The following is a 25,097-nucleotide window of genomic DNA, read 5'->3' as shown; positions in this document are numbered from 1 at the left end:
TTCCCCAGTGTTTCTTTGTACGGTAGTGGTTGGTACCAATAGAAGAAAGCGTTGTGTGAAGAAAGATAACTGATAGTGCAGGCCCACTAAAGCTAAAAGCCATGGTTAGAGACGACAGCAGAGACAGTGTCTTGATGCGGTGGAAACGTTCACTGAATGTTCTGTTTCTCGTGCGTCCGTGGTGTCACTAAGTCGTATCCGACTCTCTTAGACGCCCTAGACTGTAGCCCACTAGGTTCCTCTCTCTGTGGCCTGCTCTAGGCAAGAACACTGGATTGGCTTGTCATGCCCTGTTCCAGGGGATCTTCCCCACCCAGGGGTCGAACCTGTGTCTCCTGCAGCTCCTGCACTGCAGGTCTGAGCCGCCAGGGAAGCCCGTGTAACTCTGGGCAGGCTATGTAATATCTTTGTGTCTCAGTTTTCTCCTCTGTAAGATGGGATAATACTAGTTCTTACTTTATAGAAATGAGTATTCATTTATGAAGATTATTATTGTTGTGTAGTCTCTAAGTCGTGCCCAACTCTTTTTTTTTTTTTTTGGTGACCCCATGGACTGTATGTAGCCTGCCAGCCTCCTCTGTCCATAGGATTTCCTAGGCAAAAATACTGGAGTGGGTTGCATTTCCTTCTCCAGTTTATGAAGATTAAATGAGCTAATACATCTAAGCCTTTAGAAAAGTGCCTGGCACATAGTACTCAATAAATATTACTTTTTTCTTCTTACTGCTATACTATTATTTATCAATTTTCAATATAGTTTTTCAATATATATAGTTTATATATAGTTTTTCAATTTTCAATATATTTCAAATAGTATAATTTATCAATTATACTATTTATCAATTTTTCTACCTTGATTGTTCCTTTCCTAATGTCTCTGCTTACTCTGTAGACTCTGGGTTTGGACCTGACTGTTTATATTGCCTCTCTCATTTCAGAAAGATTCCTTTTATGTGGTCAGTGGAATAACTTTTGGTTAATTTTCAATAGAAGGGAATATTTGGTTTTCCCATGGTTCTTAGGAAATTTTTGTAGTTCCTTCTAAGAGTAATAGCCTAATAGAGTGGATAGATCAGCATGTGAAGAAAAGTATTTTGATTACAAAACGAATAATGATTTGAAAATAGTACTTTTAAGGTGGATCAGTGAGATAAAGCCATGAGATAAAGTCACTCCGTTGTATCCGACTTTTTGTCCGACTCATGAACTGCAGCACTCCAGGCTTTGCTGTCCATCACCAACTCCTGGAGCTTGCTTCAACTCAACGTCCTTCTACCCAGTGATGCCATCCAACCATCTCATCCTCTGTTGTCCCTTTCTCTTCCCGCCTTCAGTCTTTCCCAGCATCTGAGTCTTTTCCAGTGAGTCAGTTCTTCACATCAGTGGCCAAAGTATTGGAGCTTCATCTTTAGTATCAGTCCTTCCAATGAACACTCAGGACTGATCTCCTTTAGGATGGACAAGTTTGATCTCCTTGGAGTCCAGGGGACTCTCAAGAGTCTTCTCCAACACCACAGTTCAAAAGCATCAATTCTTTGGCGCTCAGCTTTCTTTATGGTCCAACTCTCACTTCCATACATGACTACTGGAAAAACCATAGCCTTGACTAGACGGACCTTTGTCAGCAAAGTAATGTCTCTGCTTTTTAATACGCTGTCTAGGTTTGTAGCTTTTCTTCCAAGGAGTGTCTTTAAGCATGCTTCAGGTGGTCTTTATATGCTCGGAAAGCCAAAGGGAGATGTTAATTTGAATTTAATAAATTGAGTTGTATTTTTCAACAAGAAGTCCTGTCGAAGTCTGTCAGTCACCTTTGAAGAAAAAGAGGCAGGTATTTATTTGATCAGTAAATTGATGGTATTGACTTTTAATCTTTATTTAAAATTTGATAGTATGTTAGAGGTTAGGTGTTAATTCAGTATTGCTTTTACTGTAAGAAATGAATATCCATGATTTACAAACCAAAATCGTGACTTTTCTTTTACCAATAAATATAAGATCTTGAACAAAGTTCAAGAATCATTCAACTTGTTATGTGTTTGACTTATAAAGCTCTCGTCTTTATAGGATTCTTCTCAAGGTCTATGTTTATTCTTTTCTCTAAGACAAAATCAGAAGTCAGAAAATCTGTGTCTCTGATACCATTGTGGTCTCAGACAAAGGTAACCTTGAAATAAACTTTGCTTTTTAAGGAAAAGTAATAAATTGCCAAAGTGTGATTTCTCTTAGAAGAAATCAGATATCACAAGTGATCAGAAATCACAGTGTTCACAAAGTTCTGGAACTTGGGGTTGAGATGTTCACACATCGTTTCATTTCACTGCCCTTGTCCAGGATGATGGTGTAGGAGTCAAATGACCTCATCTGTCTTTGTGAAGGGAAAGTGTTAGCCGCTCAGTCCTGTCTGATTGTATGTGCTCCCGTGGATTGTCTCCAGGCAAGAATACTGGAGTGGGTGGTAGCCTTTCCCTTTTCCAGGGGATCTTCCAAACCCAGGGATCGAACCCAGATCTCCTGCATTGAAGGCAGACTCTTGACAGTCTGAGCCACCAGGGGAGCCCAGTCTGTCTTTAGTGTTTTGAATTTTGTCGTGAAGATTATTGTATTAAAAACAACTGTTTTCTGGTCACCCTCTAACTACTGCTCTAGTGACATGTGCACGCCCATCTCCAAACCCTCCAGTGGGCCCTCTGGGGCTTCCCTGCTGCCACTCTCTGAGGCCCTTGAGCAGCACGTCTTGAAGTGTGGCCTGTGTACAGTTGGCGTCAGTTACCCGGGAGTCCGCCTTCAAAATGCTCCCTGGGGAGCCCCATCCCAGACCTGTGGGAGGGGCCCAGGAACATGCATTCTGCAGAAGTTTCCAGTGTGAGTCTTTATTATGCACACTGAGTTTCTAACCTGTTGCGCTGGAACACGTAAGTCAGACGAAGGCTTTGGAGTCAAACAGCTGAAAACTCTGCCTGGCCTCTTGGTGGCTTTGGAGAGGTTGTTGCCTCTCCAAAACCCAATTCCCTCATTGATAGCAAGAGATAAGAGTAGTATCTCCCTCAGGTCTGGTGCGAGGATAAGATGCAGCCAGAGATGGAAGGCTTTGTCCTGCCCCGCACATGTTCAGGGCTCAGCAAAAATTAGTAGTTATGTTTTCTGTGAGTATCTGCTTTTCATTCCATATTAAATGTACTGGGTACAGGGAAATCAAAGATCAGCGAGACATAGCCCTTGCCAATCAAGTGCTTAGAGTCTCATAGGGAGCCAGCTTTAGGTGTTTTTATTTGTTCGTGAGAATCATCTTCCTCCTCCCCATTCTAGAAATTTGAAGCTTGCAGGAAAGTTCAATGGATAGTGCGGTGAACACCCATATACTTCCTGGGTGGAGTCCCCAGTCGTTGACATCTTGCCATCTTTGCTTTCTGCCTCTCCCTGTGGGTCCTGGCCTCTGTCTCTCTGGCCGGGTCTGTGTCCCCCATCCCGCCTGGCTGCTCTGCAGGTCTTTGTCCCTCTGTCCCTGCCAGCCGCTCTTGGATTCTTTGTTACTGTAGTTGGGTATCTTCTCACTGTACTCCCTGTCCGTCTCTATGGCTCTCCTTTAATTTTCTGAATCATTTGAAACCGGCCACATTATGACATTTTACCCCTACATGCTTAAATATGAATCTTCTAAAATGACATTTTTTGACATCTTTATCAAATATATTTACCCATATCTTTGTCATACCTGAGAAAATTAATAAATCTTAAATAACATATGTAGTTCCTATTCAAATTACTCTTATTGTCCCCAGGCATACTTTATATATATTTTTTCTTTTCAAAGTAGGAGCCAATGCTCACATGATGTTTTTAGTTTTGTCTTTAGTCTCTCAGTCTAGAACAAATCCTCCCCCTTCTCCCCTCATTTTTTTAATTAAAAAATTTTTTGTTTTATATGAGAGTATAGTTGATTAACAATGTTGTGTTAGTTTTAAGTATAGCAGTGGGTGCATGTCAATCGCTTGCTCACTCAGTCATGTCTGAGTCTTTGCAACTCCGTGGACTAGAGCCCGCCAGGGTCCTCGGTCTGTGGGGATTCTCCAGGCAAGAACACTGGAGTGGGTTGCCAGCACCTCCTTCAGGACATGTCAGTATGGCGGAGCACTGTTCCGCTGTGTGTACATACATGTGACTGAGTGAGATGCACTCCTCTTTACGGTGAGCGGTGTCTCACTGTGCATACGTCCCACAGCTGCTTTACTCGTTCATCTGCTGGTGGACAGCTAGGTTACTTCCGTGTCCTGGCTGTTGTGAACAGTGCTGTGACGAACACTGGGCTACATGTATCCTTTTCAGTTACAGTTCCCTCAGGGCATATGCCCAGTACTCCCCCCTGCTATTTTTTAATGATAATAAGTTTTAATGTTTGTCTGATCATTTCCCCTTGGTTCTATTTAACTCCTTCTTTCAGTCCTTGTGTTTCATGTGAAAGTGTGTGTTCTTAGATTGAGATTAAACATTCAGCATTGTGTCCTTCATACTGGGTCACTTGAGGAGACACCATGTCAGGGTGTTGTTCCACTTGAGTGCATGGGAGCAGATCATTTCCAAATTTTTTTTTTTTTTTTTTTGCCTTTGTGATTGTTTTCTGTGGACTGTTAGTTAGGCACTTTGTGAATATCTGGTTCCCCAACACTCCTTTGTCCTTTGGTTTTAAGCATGCGATGATGGCCTTTACAATGGGGACTGCAAAATCGGGATTTTTCCAATTCTGTCATTCCACTGACATTTATTGGTATTCCTCTTTAAAAAGAACTTTCCTTCCCTCCTCTTTTCCCTCCCTCTGACCACATCCTTTTAGTATCACAGTGGACTCATGGATTATTTTTTTCTAATTTAATTTCTTAGAACTCACAATAGTCATTGGTCATCTTGATGTCGATATTTTCCCAGACTTGCCGGGGGGAGAGCCAGCCTCCTCAGCCAGTGGGTGCGTGCTTTTGACATGACCCTGTTAGTGCACCTGTGCCGTTTAGAACAGCGTCTCATAGCTTCAGCTTGTGTCTGTGTGTGTGCACACATGTCTGACTCTTTGCCACCCTGTGGCCTGTAGCCCACCAGGCTCTGTCCATGAGATTCTCCAGGCAAGAACACTGGAGTGGGTTGCCATGCTGTCCTCCCGGGGATCTTCCCGACGCAGGGATCAAACCCAGGTCTCCTGTGTCTCCTGTGTTGACAGGCGGATTCTTTACCCCTGAGCCACCTGGGAAGCCTTCTCTTGTTCCAAGATGGGGAGCCACCCCTTTCTGTGAAAATCCCTAGTACTAGACTGCAGAAAGCATGCTTGCTGCTGGAGAAGAGTTGCTCCTTCTGTGTGTGTGTGTGTGTGTGTGTGTGTGTGTATGTGAAATATGATGAGTTCATTCAGGATATATATCATGCTTCAGTAAATAGAAGTATGTACTTTGCAGTAAAAAAATTTAGTGTTTCTTACTCAGTGCAAAGTTTTTCAAAGTCTTAGATGGCCTTGAAATATTCAAAACCTGACTATCCATAGTTGTAGGCACCCGCTAAAACCTGACTACTCATAGTCAGAGTCACCCACAGTTTTGTAGAAAAACTTTAATATAAACCCACAACAATACTTTTGTGTAAAGCAGGTTTCCTTTTTAACCTTTTAGCTATTTTTGTCCCAGAAAAGCATCTATTTAAAGGTTGGCCATTGTAGATGGCTACTGTGAAGCAACCTGTCTAAATGTTAACTGGCAACATTTAACAGCTTCCTCTCCCCTGAAGTTGCCAGAGAGCAGAAGGCCAAGAGATTTGTCATAGATTTCACAAGAGAAATCTTTGACCCTCTGTCAACATTTGTTTACTCTCACCTTATAAACAGCTTGGTCATTTGGTTTTCTAGCACATACTAGATGAGGCGCAGTGCAGTGGTAGAATGGGAAAGATGGGGTGGTACAATGATAGAAAAAAAGACATGCTGCCCTCAGTGACCAGTGATGGCGGACAGAGAGGCCGGAGCCAGGAGAACCTGAACAAAATTTCATGGTAGGCTTTCTCATAGGGATAATCATTTAACGTGAAAATAACAACAGTACCAATAGGAGTAATAGTTGTGCCCAGTCGTGTCCGACTCTCTGTCTGTACAGACTGCAGCCCACCAGGCTCCTCTGCCCAGGGATTGTCCAGGCAGGAATACTAGAGTGGGCTGCCATTTCCTCCTCCAAGGGCTCTTCCTGACCCAGGGATTGAACCCGCGTCTGTTGGCATCTGCTGCGTTGTCAGGCAGATTCTTGACCACTAGCGCCACCTGGGAAACCCTGCTGACTCAGAGGTGAAGAACCCACCTGCAATATAAGAGACGTGGCGCAAGATTCACGGGTTCAGTTTCTGAGTTAGGAAGATCCCCTGGACAAGGAAATAGCCCCACTCCAGTACGTCTAGTGATGGAAAGCCCATAGGGTCGCAAAAGAGTTGGACACGACTTGGACACGCTTTAGTTAAATAGCAATAATAGTAATTAACAAACACAATTCCCCTTCCCCTCCATTATTCACACTTCAGTAGCTCACCTACCAGCTTTTTGACTCTGGGCATGTTAAAATCTGAACCCCATCTGTAAAATGTGTTTGATATTCCTGAAATCAACAGTCATCGTGAGGATTACATAGTTGAAATGGTGTGTTTGGAAACATTTAGCACAATGTCTGGAACAACTAATGTCCAGTCGTTATTAGATTCTTTGGAGTTATGATCACTTCATTTGTGCTTTTGTGGGGATTGTATTTCATCCCCAGAGTCCATGCTGGTTTATCTGCAGTCCACAGATCCAAAAAACTCTGAAAACCGTGTAAGTCTGTCGCAACTATTTTGGCCAAACAACTGACACAAGCCGAGGTCAGGTTGCACAGTCGTTATGTATCCTCCTTCGTCTGTTGATGCTTTCGTGTGTCTTATTTAGAAATGGGAAGGTGTCTGAGAGTGGGGTGCTGCCTTGGATGCTGCTGGAGGAATTATGTGTGCATCTATACTTTCTCTCTAAAACCTGAAAGGTTATGAACCCCAAGATATGTGTAGGCCTGTTAGGGATGGGGGCTTATGGACCTCAGTATTGAATGTATTTTTGAATGGAATTGGCAGGAAAAATTCCCCATGACCTTACATGATGCGAAGGTGCCATGGATATGAATGTTTGCACACCCTAGCCGTGTTGACGAGCTCATCAACGCAACTCACCGTATTCTCTTTCTCACCTACAGCAAAATGAAAAGGAGAGCTTGTTGAAGGAGAGGGATCACATTTTGTCCACCCTGGGCGAGACCAAGCAGAACCTGACAGGGCTCTGCCAGCAAGTTTGTAAAGAAGCGGCGCTGAGTCAAGAACAGATACAGATCCTCGCCAAGTACTCAGCTTCCGACTGCCCGCTCTCCCTGTTAATTTCCGAGAAAGGCAAGAGCACGCCTGACGGTGAGCTCACATTACCCTCCATCCTGAGTCTGTCTGAAAGGCCTGCGGCTGGACCGCCTGCCGGAGAGCCCAGCCCGTGTTGCCCCCGCACCAGGGGCGGCGAGGCGGGCGGTGTGCGGGGCCAGGAGTCCCAGCCGGCCGCCAGCACCCCCTCGGAGCTGAGCCCGGGGTCCCGGGAGCCCTGTCGCCAGAGTGGGGGCATCTCGGACTTCTGTCAGCAGATGACTGACAAGTGTACTACTGATGAGTAAACGCACCTCTGCCTCCTTCAAACCGGCTCCTTCCCACTGACGTTTTGACATTGTCTTAAAAGCCTGATACGGCCACCCATCTCTTGACAGTATGGTTTGTCGCCCCTCATACTTTGCTGTTAAGGGAATTTCTTTGACATCAGCCTTTGACTTTTCCTTCATTTCCACAAGAGAGGCAGAAATGATCTGCCACCTGGATGCTGAAAGTTCCCATGTGGAAATGCAGTAAGGCTTTGAAAGAAAGAAAGAAAGTGAAGTCGCTCAGTCATGTCTGACTCTTTGTGACCCCATGGACTGTAGCATATACCAGGCTCCCCTGTCCATGGGATTTTCCAGGCAAGGGTACTGACAACTCCTCAGTTTTAAAGAATAACAGCTGTTAGCAATGATTCTTTCCAGTATTCAAAGTAAATCAGAAAATGAAAAACTGTAGCATATCAAACAACAGTTACAGGTTGAAACCTCTGCAGACACATCCTACTCTAAAGAAGTAGCCTGCAAAAGATTAATCATCTGGCCTTCTTACAACATTACTGGTTTAAAAGAAAATTTTCCTCCAAGTAATGCTGACAGAGTTACATGCTACTGAAAAATAAGGTGTCACCTCCTCGGGCATGCTGGTGTAGGCCTGAAGTGGGAACACGTAAAGAGACTGTCTCGCCTGAACCTTGGCGTGTTGCCCTTTCAGCTCTTGCTGAAAGTGGAGACTGGTTGGCCTGCAGCTGTGATCCTGGGCTACGTTGGAAACAGTTAGCAACCCCAGGCAGGAGGCTGGCCTCTGGCTGAGGCTCCTGATCTCCTCGGTGTCGACTTGAAGAGTTCTGGCTGCAGCAGCAGTAGATGAGTGTCATTTTCCTCTTTTCCTCTTCGTCTCTTCTACATCTGGGTCCAGCATGATCTTTCTGTTTTCTCACATTCTCGTCCTTTTGGAAGAAGAAATAAAACTCAGGACACAGTGGCGTGAGCTCCTGCGATGGCAGCCTTGTCTTCGCCTCCCTGGAATCCTGGAGTGCTCACCCGGGACAAGACTGGGGGCCTGCCCGCCGGAGGCCACTCGTACAAGGGAGAAAGATGGCCTGCGTTTATCAGGAGTGGCAGTTCATTTCCCATCCTGTCTCTGAAGTTCTGTGGTTTCTTTGTAAAAAGCATTACGATAGATCAAAATGTGTCTACAACAACCATGCAGATTTGTGAGATAGGCTAAAAACATGATTTTGTTCCATTGTGGGTTTGAATTCGGAAGCCAAATTTAGTCTTGCTCTCCTCCCCAAATCTAGCGCGTAAGGGCACGCCCATCATTTGGGGCTTGGGCATTTTAAAATCAGCCTTTGTGTTTATTCAATCCTGTTTTAAGATGGTTTTCTAATAATCTGAACCCTTGCCCCATGCCATTATGCAGTGGTTGTTAGCCATTCTGCTGTTACAGGCTTGCTTGGGAGTCTAACGAAAGCTGTGGACCTGTCAATGATGAAAGCAGCATTGAGTATTTGCATTCAGAGAAACGTTTGCAGAATCCAGTTTGAAAGGGTACAGAAAGTAATTTTTAGCATCTGGATTGGAAAGTACTTCATTTCACTGAGATTAGACACCTGACTTGTGTAGATTGCATCTTGAGTCTGGCAAAGGGCTTGTGTAGTTAACATGTAGGACTGGGTCTGAAGCCAGTAGGCCTGTGAGGCGACGTGGGGACCAGGCTTCCCGTTTCAGAGTAATTCGTCAAACGTTACCCTTTTTCATGGGGGCAGGTGTTGGCGGGAGCTATTGCCACTATCTTTTCAGTGGTTTGTATGTTATTTCTATTATCAACTTAGCTGTTGTAGGAGAAAACTAGTTGGGCTTGTTTATTTTCTAGAGGCTTTTTATAAGTACACCTAAGAATTTGTCAGGGAGAATATAATTCTATGATAATGAATCCCATACTACAAAACAGTGATCAATGATATGTGTGTGTGTGTGTGTGTGTGTGTATGTATATACCCCTATCTAGCTATTTCTTTGATACTTGTAATTTTAAATTCAAAATATAAAATAATATAAAACCTTTGCTGGTTTACAGCGTGTAGACTCTTACCCAGGCCGACGGGCTCCTTCATTTCCTACCTCAGTGTGCGCTCAGCTGTTGTTGGCTCCAGTCTGTGTGTGTGCAGAGTCAGTCCTGTACTTTAATTGCTACTGTAAATAGCTGCTCTGAAAGATTACTTCCTATTTTATGATGAAACCTAGCTGTCTCCAGAGTTTAAAAACAATTTTTAAGGCACTTGGATTAAATTTCTCGCTACATGTAAACAGTTTAGCATTAAGGTGTATTTTAATGATATTCTAATTATTGGCCAAGTGTATTATTTCATAAAATAGAGCATTACTTTTAATAACCAGCATGTAATACAAGTAACTACACTACCTCATACCTACATGATTTTCAAGTTGTAATCCAGAGGGACAGAGAGATAAAAATTTTTTTATCTTTGTCTTTTGGCCATAAAGTGGGGAAGTTTTTTATATATTGCATAGCATTACGCATTTATGCCTATTTTAACATTAACTTCTAAAGAAGTTTTTTCTAAGAAAATTTGTTTTAAATTGATTTTTTTTTTGATGCTGCCGAAGACAAGTGACAGGATTATGTGTATACAGTGTATATCTTTTCCTTCATGCAGAATTTTTCAAAGGTGATTTTCAGTTTGTATGTGGTGTATTTACATGATCATGGTTCCTTATTTTATGAGTTAGCCTTCTCACTGCTTGATGATTTTTAAAAGCTGTTAGGTCTAACTCAGTAAAATAACCATACCTTAAAGTGTTTCTCATTATTTGAATCCTGCAGCTGTAGCAGATAATTTGTTAAATTGTTATATTCAGAACAAACATGGATATAAATCTAAGTACTCCATCTGTACATCTTATAATTTACTATAGCTTAACGCTTAACTAATTTAAGGAATCAAATATATTTGACACAGTAGACGATACAGGTTGCAGGTGGACACTCAGCCACATTAACAACTTGGAGAAAAAAATATCAAAAAATGGCAATGTTATAATAAATTCTCAGGTGAACTTTTTTTCAGTTATGAAACATCTATTTTGAATTTGTAAATATTTTAACTGTTTTATTAAAGCATGTAATAAACTATTATTTGAAACCTGTTGGGCAGAATGAAAATTTAAAGCCATAATGGCAAAAGATGGCATACTGATTGTAAAATAAACAGAAATAATAACAGCTATTGATTTTTTTGTATCTTTCATAATATAATTTTCTAACAATGCAATAAAACCACTAAATTTATATATCCATATCCTATCAAGATCATGTTTCATTAAAGGTGAACTTTCATAGTATTTAATTTACATTTTCTTCCTAATGTGCTTATCCAAATGTAGCAAAACTCGAAATGTTAGATGTTGGTAATAAAATGACAGTTCAATAAAAGTCTCGAAAACTGCCTCTGATTGACTAGAGTTGTACATTCCATTTCCATTTTCTCACCTCTCACAGGAATTTACTAATTTTGGTCTTTTAATCAGTAAACAGTATGGCTCTGGCATCTGTATGAAGGAGTCTTTTTCACTAGTTGATTATCATGCCTGAAAAGAAGGTTCTCAGCAATTATCAGGTGTTTAAAGAAGCACAGGTTTTAACCTTGTTTCTGATTTAATTTTAGTCTTTGGCTAGAGCTATAGGCTTATTTAAGGGGTATCTCTTTCAGTCTTCAGTTTTAAAAATTTATCTGCAGAATCAAATCAACCATGTTAACATTCAACTTCTAGCCAGGCCCTTGTCATCATGCTTCGGGCAGCTGCTCAGAGTTACCAGCAATCCAGATCAGGGTCTTCTGGTCTAGTTATTGTGAGTCTCCTCAGGGGGTCATGTTGCCTGGTGGGTGGAGGCTTAGTTTTGACCTTAGGCATTGACTGTTTCTGGGGGAGAGACTTCACCATTGCCTAATACCTTCATGTGCTCTTCGCCTCCAAGGGGTTTCTGGCACCCAGGATGGATTGAGTGAGAGCTCCCCCTAGGGGCTTGGAGGCCACATTCCTATGTGAACAGGCATATTCAGAATGGAGCCTCAGAGTTGAGGAGGCTGCCCCTTGCAAAGCAATGTTTAGACCTAAGAAAGCTGCCTTCCCAGGGATGTTTTCTCCTTTGCATGGACTTAAGCAATCCAGAGGTACCTAAAGACAAGCCACGTGGGATTGCTGAGGGACCAGCCTCGGATCCTCAGTCCTGCATACAGACTGGAATTGGGTGGCAAGCATAGGGTCAGTGACACTGGCCTGGCACCACCAGTTAAAAGCTAGAACCTTACCAGCACCCTGTGATGCACTGGGACCCAGCTGCCTTGAGAAAAGCAGGAGAGCAGCACACATGCTTCCCAGTTCTAACAGCCCTGTGAAGTCCTCTCTGGAAGTCGTGCCTTGAGGTTGCCTGCCCAGGCTGGGGGCTCACGCTGCTGGGCTTTGCTCACAAGGCCGTCGTGCTCTTGGTGTTGGACGGGACACCTACGTATGCCACATTGCACATATTATGTAAGGCCCTTTTGCTGTTTTTCAGTTGCTAAGTCGTGTCTAACTCTTTTCAACCCCGTGAACTACAGTACTCCAGGCTTCCCTGTCCATCGCCAACTCCTGGAGCTTGCTTAAACTCATGTCCATCAAGTCAGCGATGCTGTCTAACCATCTCATCTTCTGTTGCCCCCTTCTCCCGCCTTCAATCTTTCCCAGCATCAGGGTCTTTTCTGATGAGTTGGCTCTTTGCATCAGGTGGCCGGCCAGAGTATTAGAGCTTCAGCTTCAGCAGCAGTCCTTCCAGTGAATATTCAGGGTTGATTTCCTTTAAGATCGACTGGTTTGATCTCCTTGCGGTCCAAGGACTCTCACAAGTCTTCTCCAACACCACAGTTCAGAAGCATCAGTTCTTTGGCACTCAGCCTTTATGGTTCAACTCTCACATCCATACATAACTACTGGAAAAGTCATAGCTTTGACTATACTGACCTTTTTTGGCAAAGTGGCGTCTCTACTTTTTAACATGCTGTCTAGGTTTGTCATAGCTTTCCTTCCAAGGAGTAAGTGTCCTTAATTTCATGGATGCAATCACCATCTGCAGTGATTTTGGAGCCCAAGAAAATAAAGTCTGTCACTTTTTCCACTTTTCCTCCTTCTGTTCACCATGAAATGATGGGACCAGATACCGTGATAGTCACTCTTTTGAATGTTGGGTTTTCAGACAGCTTTTTCACTTTCCTCTTTCATCCTCATCAAGAGGCTTTTTAGTTCCTCTTTGCTTTCTGCACTTGAGTGGTATCATCTGCATATTTAAACTTGTTGATATTTCTCCTGGCAATCTTGATTCCAGCTTGTGACTCATGCAGTCTGGCATTTTGCATTATGTGCCCTGCATATAAAACAAACAGGGTGACAAAATACAGCCTTGATGTACTTCTTTCCCAATTTTGAACCAGTCCACTGTTTCATGCCCAGTTCTAACTGTTGCTTATTGACCTGCATACAGGTGTCTTAGGAGCCAGGTAAGGTGGTCTGGTATTCCTATCTCTCTTAAGAATTTCCCACTGTTTATTGTGATCCACACAGTCAGAGGCTTTAGTGTAGTCAATGAAGCAGAAGTAGATGTTTTTCTGGAATTCCCTTGTTTTTTCTGTGGGCAGTGGTATTTCTGTCAGCTGAATTTAAATTCATAGGCAGTAGAATCTGGCAAGTGGGCACTGACTGGGGTCAGGGGAAAACTGATTCCAGGAAACTCTCCAGGGTACTTATTGTCGGCCACAGCCTTTGGGTACACTGGGTGTGTGTTCTGGGCACGTAGCCATGCTCATGGTTGGATATTGGCTCATTTTCAAACCAAGTGGCACAAATATGTGCTACTCTTGTGTGTGTCATGATTCTGAGTCACTTTAGAGTCTTGGCATGGAGCCATTACAACTTCTGGGCCTCCAAAGGAGTGATGTTGAGCCTGTGAAGGGTGACCCCCACCTCTGCTGAGGTCCTGGCACCTATGACTTAAAGATACCCACTCAGCCTTTTCAAAAGCCCACAGAGGCAGTTGGGACTCCACAGAAAGTCATATTTTACAAGTAAAATATCATAAGCCACAATGACCCTCCAAATTCAAAAGGCTCACAGTCTGGTTTAAAACCTCTTACCCAAGCCACTTGTGCTAGCTACTGTGAAAACCCACTGGGCCTAGTCCAAGCCTCCAGGCAACACCAAAGTGAAGATTTCCTGGCCTCCACTGTCCACCATGGTGCCATGAGGTTCCAGATCACATGGGTCCTTCACCACCCAATTCTATTCTGATTGTGGTTTCTCAGTGTCTCTAAACACTGAACCACCACCCCTGCCCCCCGCCAAAGGTTTGGTATCTGGGGACCATTTCATAGTCCTTTCCTGGGTGATGAGCAAGCACAGAAATAAAATGAAGCAGTGGTGGGTGAAAAACCAAAAGGAAACCTCAATAGAGTAGTTGAAGATGTAGCTTAGAGATCTGGGTGTGAACTCCAGGACGAGGCAAGTTTGTGTCATCAGTTTGTTTCCTGTTGGAGGAAATGAACGTTTCCCTGCTCCTGGTTTCCAGGAAGAGAGATTTTCCTCCAAGCAGCAGCACACTGCCCGTACACCTCTGCTCCATCTGCATGGTGGTGCAGTGGGGCTGAACACGAGAGGTGCTGCACGCATATCCCAAGAGGAAGAAGGGCTGTGCCCAGGCGGAGAATAGCCAGTTATTTTTTCCAAATTCATGAATCAACTCCCACCTCTCCAGAGATGGAGAGGGTAAAGATGTTAACGAATGATTTTCTCCCAGAAACCAGAGCGTTGGAGATTAAAGGGAAAATGTGGGAAGGAGTTATGTGGAGGCAGTGACTCTGGTGACTTTGGAAAGCTTATGCTATCACTGGATGTGTACTCAGTCGTGTCTGACTGTTTGTGACCTTATGGAGAGCTTACAAGAGGAGAAACAGCAAGATGGAGAAGCAGGCCTCAATGAAGGTCATGAACTCAGGTTCCCAGCCTCCCCACTTCCTACTCTGCCTCTAGTGGCAACATAGGTTCAGGGTTAAAAACAAAATATTACCTTGTGCTTAAGCCCAAATACTTCTTTTTCCTCTCCTTCACCTCTGTTGTCTACACTGTTCTAGGTTTTAGAAGTTTATTTTCAGTTTTTAATTTATTTTTTATTCTGGCTGCACTGGGCCTCTTCGCTGTAGTGGGCAGGGCTTTCTCTAGTTGTGGCCCACGGGCTCAGTTCCTCCATCAGGGACTGAACCCACGTCCCCTGCATTGGAAGGTGGGTTCTTAACCTCTGAACCACCAGGGAAGTCTTACTGTTCTAGAAGTTTAAATGAAAAGAGAATGCAAAAGATTTAAAAAATCGATTATCACATATCCTCTTTTCATTTGGAAAGAACTGTCTTCAGCGGACACTGTTTCCCTTCTCCCCCTTTAGTTTCCATTTACTCACTGTCTGGAAAGCCACTGTTTCCTCAACAGTTAACTTCCTGCTTTCAGGAGGCTGGACCTAAATAATTTTCTAGATACTGTCTTGTTAGGCAGGTTTCTGGTGTGATATTAATCTCTTTCGAGGCAGTCTTGCAAATAATACCCCGAACACGATTAAATATGGAAATATTCACTGTAATTTAATCTTTCTAAAATAATACCTCTTTGATCCACCTCAGAAACTTTGAGTCGTTTTGCTTTGGACTATTAATTTCAAAGAATTTTCTTTTCTGAAATCACTAAACTTCTGTTTGGTTTGCTTTGATTTAAATGATAACAACCTTAAAAGAACAGGCCCACTACCAGTACCTTTGAAATAAATTTTTCTTTAAAAAAAAGGAATTTTTTTAAACACTGTGTTTCAGGCTTCTCTGAGATTTTTATCTGCTTTTTTTTTTTTTTAGAAGACCTCATCTACTGTGCTCAACATCTGATATTTGAGGTGTCTGTTGTGGAAAATATAGTCTGCCAAGAAATCCTTTGTACCATGCCTAGAAATCTGGGTATCTGCTCAGACAGCCCTGTTTTGACCCACCAGATAAATTAGTATAACCTGGGAGGGAAGCTTGGTGTGGAATCAAGGACGGAGTTTGAAACTTACAAAAATGAGGAGTGGAGCATGTATAAATTAAAGAGTTCAAGCTGCAAAGATAAAGTAGGGGAATTTGGCTACTCCAAACACTTCATAGACTGGCCTTGTGTTCACTAGGGTCTGGCAGAGCTGACAGCTGCAGATGTATTTTAAATAGGCTAAAAATGAAGTATGCACTTCAGGATTAAAAGAATTGCACAGATTTAAGTAATGACTCAGGCAAAAATCCAGGTCTTTTCAGAAAGAGGACGATGGGGACAAAAAGAACGCGGACCTGGAGTGAAGACACTAAATTTTTAAGCCAGGTTTTGACACTTCATTACTGAACATTAAGTAGGACATTCCACTTAATTTCTCCTGTAGCTTCTTTATCTGTACATATGCCATACTGGGTCTTCTGGCCCTTGAGACCAGAGTCAGATTGAATCAAACTTTCATTCATATTCTTTGAAAGTCCTAGTCAGCTATTCGACACATACTGAGTGAATACTCTCCTTAAATTGGGAAGGAAGGTGGATTTCTGGGGCATGAAAGTGGGTATTTGTGGTGGAATTGGCTTAGAGTCTCATGGTCACTCTGTCTTAGGCATTTCAGTTCGGTTCAGTTCAGTTCAGTTGCTCAGTTGCGTCCGACTTTTTGCCACCCCGTGGACTGCAGCACACCAGGCTTCCCGGTTCATCACCAACTCCCAGAGCTTGCTCAAACTCACGTCCATCAAGTCGATGATGCCATCCAACCATCTCATCCTCTGTCGTCCCCTTCTCCTCCTCCCTTCAATCTTTCCCAGCATCAGGGTCTTTTCTGATGAGTCAGCTCTTTGCATCAGGTGGCCAGAGTATTGGAGTTTCAGCTTCAGCATCAGTCCTTCCAACGAATATTCAGGACTGATTTCCTTTAAGATTGACTTAAGGCAGTTGCTTCCATCCAAATAGTTCTGCTTATCATTTCTTGTGCTTTATTTTAGACATTGTTGATAAAGTCATTAAAGTCAATAGCATCCTTTAATTTCACCCAAATAAATAAGTAAGCAGGTAAGTTAAGTAAGAAAACAAACAAATAAAATACTCCTTGGGTAGGGGATTAAGAGGTACAAACTATTATATATTAAAATAAGCTACAAGCATATATTGTACAGTGGAGGAAATATAGCCAGTATTTTATAATGACTGTAAATAGAACATAACCTTTCAAATTGTGTCACTGTACTGTATACCTATAAAATATAATATTGTACATGAACTATACTTCAGTAAGAAAGTGCCTCTGGCACTAGAGTTGAGTGGATAGAGTAGGCTTTATTGAAATTTGGGGGAATATATTTATTTCACTATAATACAGACAGCTTCAGTATGAACACTGTGTGGTAGCTCTGTCTTGAGTTCTCCCCCTCCCCTGGGGGATTTTCACAGCCTGCCCAGCCTCACATTGGGTCTCAGCCTCATGCCAGCCCACTGACTCTTCTGTCTTCCCTTCTCCCCCAAGTTGCCCCGGGGAGCTCACGTTCAGCTCTCTCGTCTGTCTCCATCTCCAAGGATGGCTTTGGACCATCTCGTTTGCAACTTGTTTGCAAACCCCGACAAGTGCTCAGCAGAACAGTGGGGATTTCATGGAGCAGGACTGTCTCTTCTAGAAGGCAGTGCATTCATTCATTCAACAAAATCCTAGTAAGCTCCAGGAGGAACCACTAAACACTGTTTTGGGCTCCAGGGACCCATGAGAGAGAGAGATGAAAATCTATCCTCACCGAATTTACATTCTAGTCCAGACAAAGGGACAAGAAGCAGAAATATAAAGCATTAAGTATGTTAGAAGGTGAAAAGGGCCTTGAGAAAAATAGGCACAGAAGCAGAAGAGCAGAGTGGGAGCTTTGTACAAGGTGGCAAAGGAAAGTCATCTGAGAAGATGACATTTGAATAAGGAACTGAGGGAAGTTAAGTGAGCTTTAGTTGGTTAGACTTTTAAGATTATTTTTTGACTTAAGTTATGAACTATGGTGTTAGAAAGACTCTTGAGAGTCCCTTGGACTGCAAGGAGATCCAACCAGTCCATCCTAAAGGAGATCAGTCCTGGGTGTTCATTAGAAGGACCGATGCTGAAGCTGAAACTCCAGTACTTTGGCCACCTCATGTGAAGAGTCGACTCATTGGAAAAGACCTTGGGAGGGATTGGGGGCATGAGGAGAAGGGGGCGACAGAGGATGAGATGGTTGGATGGCACCACTGACTCAGTGGACATGAGTTTGAGTAAACTCTGGGAGCTGGTGATGGACAGGGAGGTCTGGCGTGCTGCGATTCATGGGGTCACAAAGAGTCAGACACGACTGAACGACTGAACTGAACTGATGAAGTAAAAAAGGAGAAGAGATCAATTTTGTATGGCTATAGTAAGAATCAAATGAAACAATGTATGGAATAACTCCTTTTAGGAAACCAGTTAGTACATAAAATGAAAGTTGCTCAGTCATGTCCAACTCTTTGTGACCCCATGGACTGTAGCTCGCCAGGCTTCTCTGCCCATGGAATTCTCCAGGCAAGAATACTGGAGTGGGTAGCTGTTCCCTTCTCCAGGGGATCTTCCCAACCCAGGGGTGGAACCCAGGTCTCCCACATTGCAGGTGGATTCTTTACAGTCTGAGTCACCAGGGAAGCCTGATTACATAGCTAGCATATGATAAATTTTAGTCTTATTATTATATAGAATGGTGCCCTCTAATGCAGTACCCGCTAGCCACAAGAAGCTGTTTAAACTTACATGAATTCAAATGAAATAGTATTAAAAATTCAATTTCTCACCCTCACTAGTCACATTTCAAGTTCTCAACAGCCACACGTTGCTGGTGGCTGCCACTTTGCACAGTTCAGACACAGAACATTTCTGTCACTGTAGAAAGTTCTACTGCATACTGCTAAATAGACAGTCTAACGTTGATAAGTCAAGGAAGCTACAGTTTCATATATAACAGATGTGTCATGGGACTTTGTTGTCTTAGAATTTCAGCTCAAGCCTTAGAGCTGAGGACAGTGGGAGACACTGATCCCACATATTAAAGATAGATGTCAGCATAGACACATTTGTACAGGGCTTACTGTACACATGCGTGTGCTCAGTTGCTCAGTTATGTCCAACACTTTGCGACTCTGTGGACTATAGCCCATCAGGCTCCTCTGTCCATGAAGTTTCCCGGGCAAGAATACTGGAGTGGGTTGCCATTTCCCCCCTCCAGGGGATCATCCCGACCCAGGCATCGAACTTGTGTCTTCTGCATCTCCTGCATTGGTAAGCAGATTCTTTACCATAGAGTCCCTTGGGAAGCACCTCCAGGGTTTACTAGCAGAGGCCGGATGAGAATTTTGGCCAGACAATCTCAGGTCTCCAGTCTAGATAAGAGAAGCCTCAAGGTCCATTGAGAGACTAGATTCTTTCAGGTGAATTCATCAGAATGGAAGCTGCTGTCGGGGCACGGACGGGGAGTTTGTGATCCTCCCAGTTAAGTGAAAAGGGGGCCCACCAGGAGAACCTCACCCAGATGGAGTGTCTGTGGAAGGGGAGGCCAACATCCACTCCCGGCTGGATGCGTCTGACCCGAGAAACTGGTGTGTTTCCCCCTGGGCTGCTCTCCGAGGCAAGTGAGAAAGGGTTTTTGTGGAAACTTGTGGTGCCCAGAGGCCACAAGTATGAGATGAGCTCAAGGGGCCTTAGAACGCAGGAACCGGAAGTACCAGATCCTCGTAGCCCTTCCCGCCATGTTGGAACCGGTGAGGAATTTTTGAGCGCCCCCTGGCTCGTCTCTTTCCTCTCCCATGTTAGGAAAGGTATTTGTCCTGTTCTTCTCCTTCCCCGTATAAGGAAATTACACGTATCTCACCCAATCAGCAGATGACTCACACGCTTCCTACTCTGTTCGTTGGTTCCCCAGCTACCAAAACAGGCAGATGACCCATACTTGTCATGGGCTTCCAGGTGGCGCTAGTGGTGAAGAACCCATCTGCCAACGCAAGACACGTGAAACGTGGGTTCGATCCCTGGGTCCGGAAGATCCCCTGGAAGAAGGCATGACAACCCACTCCAGTATCCTTGCCTGGGAAATGTCATGGATGGAGGAGTTCATGGGGTCACAAAGGGTCAGACACAACCAAAGTGATTTAGCACACACACTCCCTAGCTGGCCTGCTCACAGCGCCTCCCGCTTTAATAAACTCTATTCTCCTTTCATTCTGTCTTATGGCTGGAAAATCTTTTCCAACCTGTGCAGGGACCATAAAAACACCTGATGTGTGCTCTTAAGAATTTGCAGGGGGAGCAGGTGGGCTGTGTGAAGGGAGAGGTCCTGGCTCCTCGGTGGAGAGGTCTAATGATGGGGAGGCCCGCCGAGCTGCAGGTGAGAATGGGCTGGGGAGAGAGGCAGCAGGGCAGTCTGCCTCGTTACTGTGGCCACCACAGAGGGGCCCGCCTTGCTGCCAAGTGTGTGCCATGGCAGGTAAGTAGGCTGAAGCCCTGTGAAGACCTGCCTTCATCCTTCACTCAGTCCGACTCTTTGGGACCCCATGGACGGCAGCATGCCAGGCCTACCTGGCCATCACCAACTCCCGGAGTTTACTCAAACTCATGTCCATTGAGTTGGTGATGCCATCCAACCATCTCATCCTCTGTCACCCCCTTCTCCTCACAAGGGACAAAATGTTTGTATGGTGAAGGCGAGTGTCAGATGGAGCCGTAGCTGACAGATGTCACTTGGAAGATGTCTCACCCATGTCCCTGTGGGAGATCCCTGAGTGGACCACAGAAATGCACCCCCCCACCCCCAAGGTAAAGCTGCTGTCGGTTGCCTCCCTGAATGAAAGGGATCAACAGTAAAGAAAAAACTAAAAACAGGGGCAGAGGAGGAGGAACTGGAGCCAGGGAGTAAAGAAAACGCCACATGTCCATTTTGGGGCGGATCCCAGAGCCGGGAGTCCAAGTAGATGTGGTTAAGGCAATTCACAGAACAGGACGAGCAGGGCTGTGGGGTTCACCTCGTCCAAAAGGGGCAAGTGCTCCTCTGTGCCTACCATTTGTTGAAGGGCAGGTCAGCTGTTACCAGATCTTCAGGTTTTCTTTTCTTTATTTTTTTTAAATGTAAATCATTTTGAAAGTCTTTACTGAATTCGGTACTGTGTGGCTTCCTTTTTATGCTTTGTTCTTTTGGCCTCGAGGCACGTGGGATCTCAGCTCCCTGACCAGAGATTCAACTCTCACCTCATGTGCTGGGAGGTGGTCTCAACCACTGGGCCACTGGGGAAGTCCCCAGGTTTTCAAAAGAGGCCAGACTGCCGGATTTTGGTGTGAAGCTATGCCATTTGCGAAACACAGTGTATATTTTGAATAGATTCTGTTCCGGGTTTTTGAACACCTAAAAATAAAACCTATTCTTTGAGTCAAAAACAATGGTACAGTTTTGAGATTTGCCCGAGCTGCCACCAGGGGGTAGGGAAGAGACATCACAGAGTATCACAAGTGGTGGAAGAAAGAACAAACGTCACGGGACACTCTCTTCTGAATCTGGCCCATTTAATGCACCAGGTATGTACAGTATTTAGCTAAAAAGTTTAGTTTTTATTTCCAGGTACAGGATATATCATTGCACAGAGGCATTTGCTAGTAAAGTGTGCAGATTTTCTTCTCTGTTCCTTGATTGAAGTCTTGCGGGTCTGACTTTTTTCTCCATCTTCCCCTCGTGGAACTGGTTTCTTGGAGTCACTCTTAAATGATCTGTTCTTGCTTGCTCTTCTAGGCCTCCACCATCCAGCAGGGACTCTGGGGCTGTCCTAGGGAGGCCCACAGATTCTCTGACACTCCTCTATTGACAAATGGGATCTATGTCGTGGCCCCTTTTCTTGAATCTGTGTGGACTTGTGGTTGCATTCACCAATAGTTAGTGTCAGTTGTTTGGTCATGTTGGATTTTGTCACCCCATGAACTGTAGCCTGCCAGGCTCCTCTATCCATGGAATTCTCTAGGCAAGAATGCTGGAGTGGGTTGCCATTTCCTTTTCCAGGGGATCTTCTGGATCCAGGGATCGAATTCTGGTCTCCTGTATTGTGGGCGGATTCTTTGCCATACGAGCTACCAGGGAATTCCAACAGAACTCATTCTATGAGACTTCTTAACCTAGGTCTCAAAAGGCCGTGCAGCTCCTATTTTTTTTTTTTTTTAACTATACCAGAATACTTGTTTTTGCAACCCTGGGTCACCATGAACAAGCCCAGATACTCCAAGGCCTTCAGGCTGTGAGGAGGCCCGGGCCACACAGAAAGGCCCTATGTTAGGCATGCCCATTGATGGTACTGGCTGGATCCAGGCTCAGTGCCACAGTAAAGAAGCCTCCAGATGATCCTAATCCCCAGTCATTCAAGCCATGTCCAGCTGTTTGAGTCTCCCTAGCTGAGATCTCAGATACCATGGAACAGAGACAAACCATCTTTGTCCATGACTCACAGATTCCAGAGGGCTTCCCAGGTGGCATTAGTGGTAAAGAGCCTGCCTGCCAATGCAGGAATCATAAGAGACACTGGTTTGATCCCTGAGTTGGGAAGATCCCCTGGAGGAGGCGATGGCAACCCACTCCAGTATTCTTGCGTGGAAAATCCCATGGACAGAGGAACCCGGTGGGCTACAGTCCATGGGGTCGCAAAGAATCAGACACGACTGAGGCGACTGGGCATGCACAGATTCCATGAGCACAGAGAAAAATTATAGTTATGTCACAAAGTTTTGGGGGTGGTTACATAGCAATAGATAACTGGAATGAATGCTAGAATAACTGGAATGGACTCTAGACTCCAGCTGCCTTCCTGAGATTTACCCTCGGGTACAGAAACTGGGGATCCCATGTGGTGCTAGTGATAAAGAACCCACCTGCCCATGCAGGAGACATGTAAGAGATGCAGGATTGATCCCTGGGTCTGGAAGATCCCCTGGAGAAGGAAATGGCAACCCACTGCAGTATCCATGCCTGGAGAATCCCATGGACAGAGGAGCCTAGTGGGCTATAATCTATAGGTGTCGCAAAGTGTCAGACATGACTGAGCATCCCTGCACGCACAGACACTGAGGAGGGATTGCAAGAAGCCGACCAATGAAGCTCTGAAAGGTGAACAGGAAACTGTGTAAGGGGGTTGGAGAGGAGTGTTCTGAGCCTGGATGATCCCACCTGTGAAAGCTGAGAGACAAAAGAGAGGACCTGGTTTGTTTGTAGACCTGAACTGTGTGGCTAGCATGACTGAATGTTGTGTGAGTGGTCCCTGTGATGAGGATTCCAGATTGGAGGAGGGACACGCGATGAGCCAGGAGAGGGCTGAGAAGAGTCCAGCCCCTGTTAAGTATATGATGGGATTTGGAATTTATCTTAAAGACAGTAGGAAACTTTTGAAAGACGTGATATGATCAGTCCTGTGTTTTAGGAAGTTTGCTTTGGCTGTTGTGAGGAAAGCTGATTGTGGAGAGAAAGAATGGAATGGAGGAGATGGATAAGAGACCAGGGCTATAGTCAGACGTGGAATCATGGTGGACTGGCCTAAGAAAATGCTGGTTAGCAAGTAAGCAGGAGGCAGATTCATGAAACAGGTAGGAAAAGGAAGCCTGATGTGAGGTGGGAAGAAGGATTGGTAGAACAGGACAGAAGAATCGTGGACTACTCCCAAATTTCTTTCTTGAATGACAGAGTAGAAGTGGTTGCTATTCAATGAGACCGTTCAGACAAGATCAAAGCAGGTTTGAGGAAGATTTCAGTGATGAATGTGTAGTGTGCAAGGCACAGTGTGGAGAGGTCTAGTGGGTAGTTGATATGTAAGACTTGTGTCAAGGAGGAAGATTTGCACCAAAGCTTTACATTTCTGCCACATTTCTGCCACTTTTGAAGTCATGTTTGTGGTGATCCCAAAGTGAATTCTGGGAAACAGAAACAAGTAAGACTTGTGTCAAGGAGGAAGATTTGCACCAAAGCTTTACATTTCTGCCACATTTCATGACTTTTGAAGTCATGTTTGTGGCGATCCCAAAGTGAATTCTGGGAAACAGAAACAGTGTCCTACATGGAAAGTGATTATAGTAGATCGTACACTGTTTGATTTATCAGTATTGCACCAGCCCCACCAAGAATAATTGGGTTAAAGCTTTGCAATTGTGATATTATATGACCTGCTTCATCGAGGCTTTATTTTGAGGGAAGTCAATGTTTGACGATGATTTTAACATGGGGAAGGCCCACGAGGAAGGTCCAAAAAATATATTTATTTTTAATTGAAGGGTGGTTGCTTTACAATATTACCTGAGTTTCTGGCACACATCAACATGAATCCATCACAGGTACACATATGGCCCCCCCCCTCGTTGAAGTCATATATTTTTTAATGCATTTTGTTCTAACCTTTTTTTTTTCCCCACTCTAACTCTTTTCAATACTGTGACTTTGGCAGAACTCCATACATGGTCCTTTATTTCTTTCCAGCCATAGGTGGCAGCACACCACTGCCTACGATTAGAGCAACTGCGTTTGTTAAGTCAGAGCTGTTGGTCAGGGGAGAGCAGCTAATGAGTAATCAGTCCAAGCTGCACGGCAAATTAATGTCTTTGTTAAGTGAACTAACCGGTTCCCTTTATAAACAAGGTCAGAGTATTTATAACCCAGTGCATTTCATAAAGCCAAATCCATCTGCATTGATGTGACTCCACTAAGGAACCCATGATTTATCTGCAAGGAACATATGCAAAAGCTCACTTGAAAAACCATCTTTAATAATGATTGGTACCATTCTCTTGTAATCATTAATAAAAGGCACCCTTGCTAGGTAGCCTCATTTTTCTCATACAAGGTAAATGAAAAAGTGATTACCTTAAACAGGAACCACTATTATAAGATGATATTGGGTGGCCTGTTCCAAATTGAGTTCTTAGTGATAAAAATAAAGTGTGATCCTTATTGATCAAATACAGCTTTTGTCACTTTTGTTGTTCAGTCACTCAGTCATGTCTGACTCTTTGCGACCCTGTGAACTGCAGCATGCCAGGCTTCCCTTTACCATCTCTTGGAGCTTGCTCAAAGTCGTGTCCGTTGAGTTAATGATGCCATCCAACCATCTGATCCTCTTCTGTCCCCTTCTCCTCCTGCCTTCAATCTTTCCCAGCATCAGGGTCTTTTCCATTGAGTCATTTTTTTGCATCAGGTGGCCAAAGTACTGGAGCTTCAGTTTCAGCATCAGCCCTTCCAATGAATATTCAGGATTGATTTCTTTTAGGATGGACTGGTTCAATCTTCT

At 44.1% G+C, this 25,097-nt stretch overlaps 1 protein-coding gene across 2 annotated transcripts in view; it reads left to right on the top strand.

The window, feature by feature from the left end:
* Positions 1-11,140, top strand: part of BACH1 (BTB domain and CNC homolog 1) — a 45,401-nt gene extending 34,261 nt beyond the window's left edge. For both annotated transcript variants that reach the window (XM_043448799.1, XM_043448800.1), the window contains exon 5: positions 7,236-11,140. In XM_043448799.1, the coding sequence (XP_043304734.1) occupies positions 7,236-7,694 (459 nt within the window). In that variant the 3' untranslated portion in view covers positions 7,695-11,140. The remainder of the gene's footprint in view (positions 1-7,235) is intronic.
* Positions 11,141-25,097: the final 13,957 nt, after the last annotated feature.

This window comes from Cervus canadensis, chromosome 27, assembly GCF_019320065.1.
Source record: "Cervus canadensis isolate Bull #8, Minnesota chromosome 27, ASM1932006v1, whole genome shotgun sequence".
Lineage (NCBI taxonomy): Eukaryota > Metazoa > Chordata > Mammalia > Artiodactyla > Cervidae > Cervus > Cervus canadensis.
Note: the sequence above shows the minus strand (reverse complement) of the source record. Positions and strands in the feature narration are given on the sequence as shown.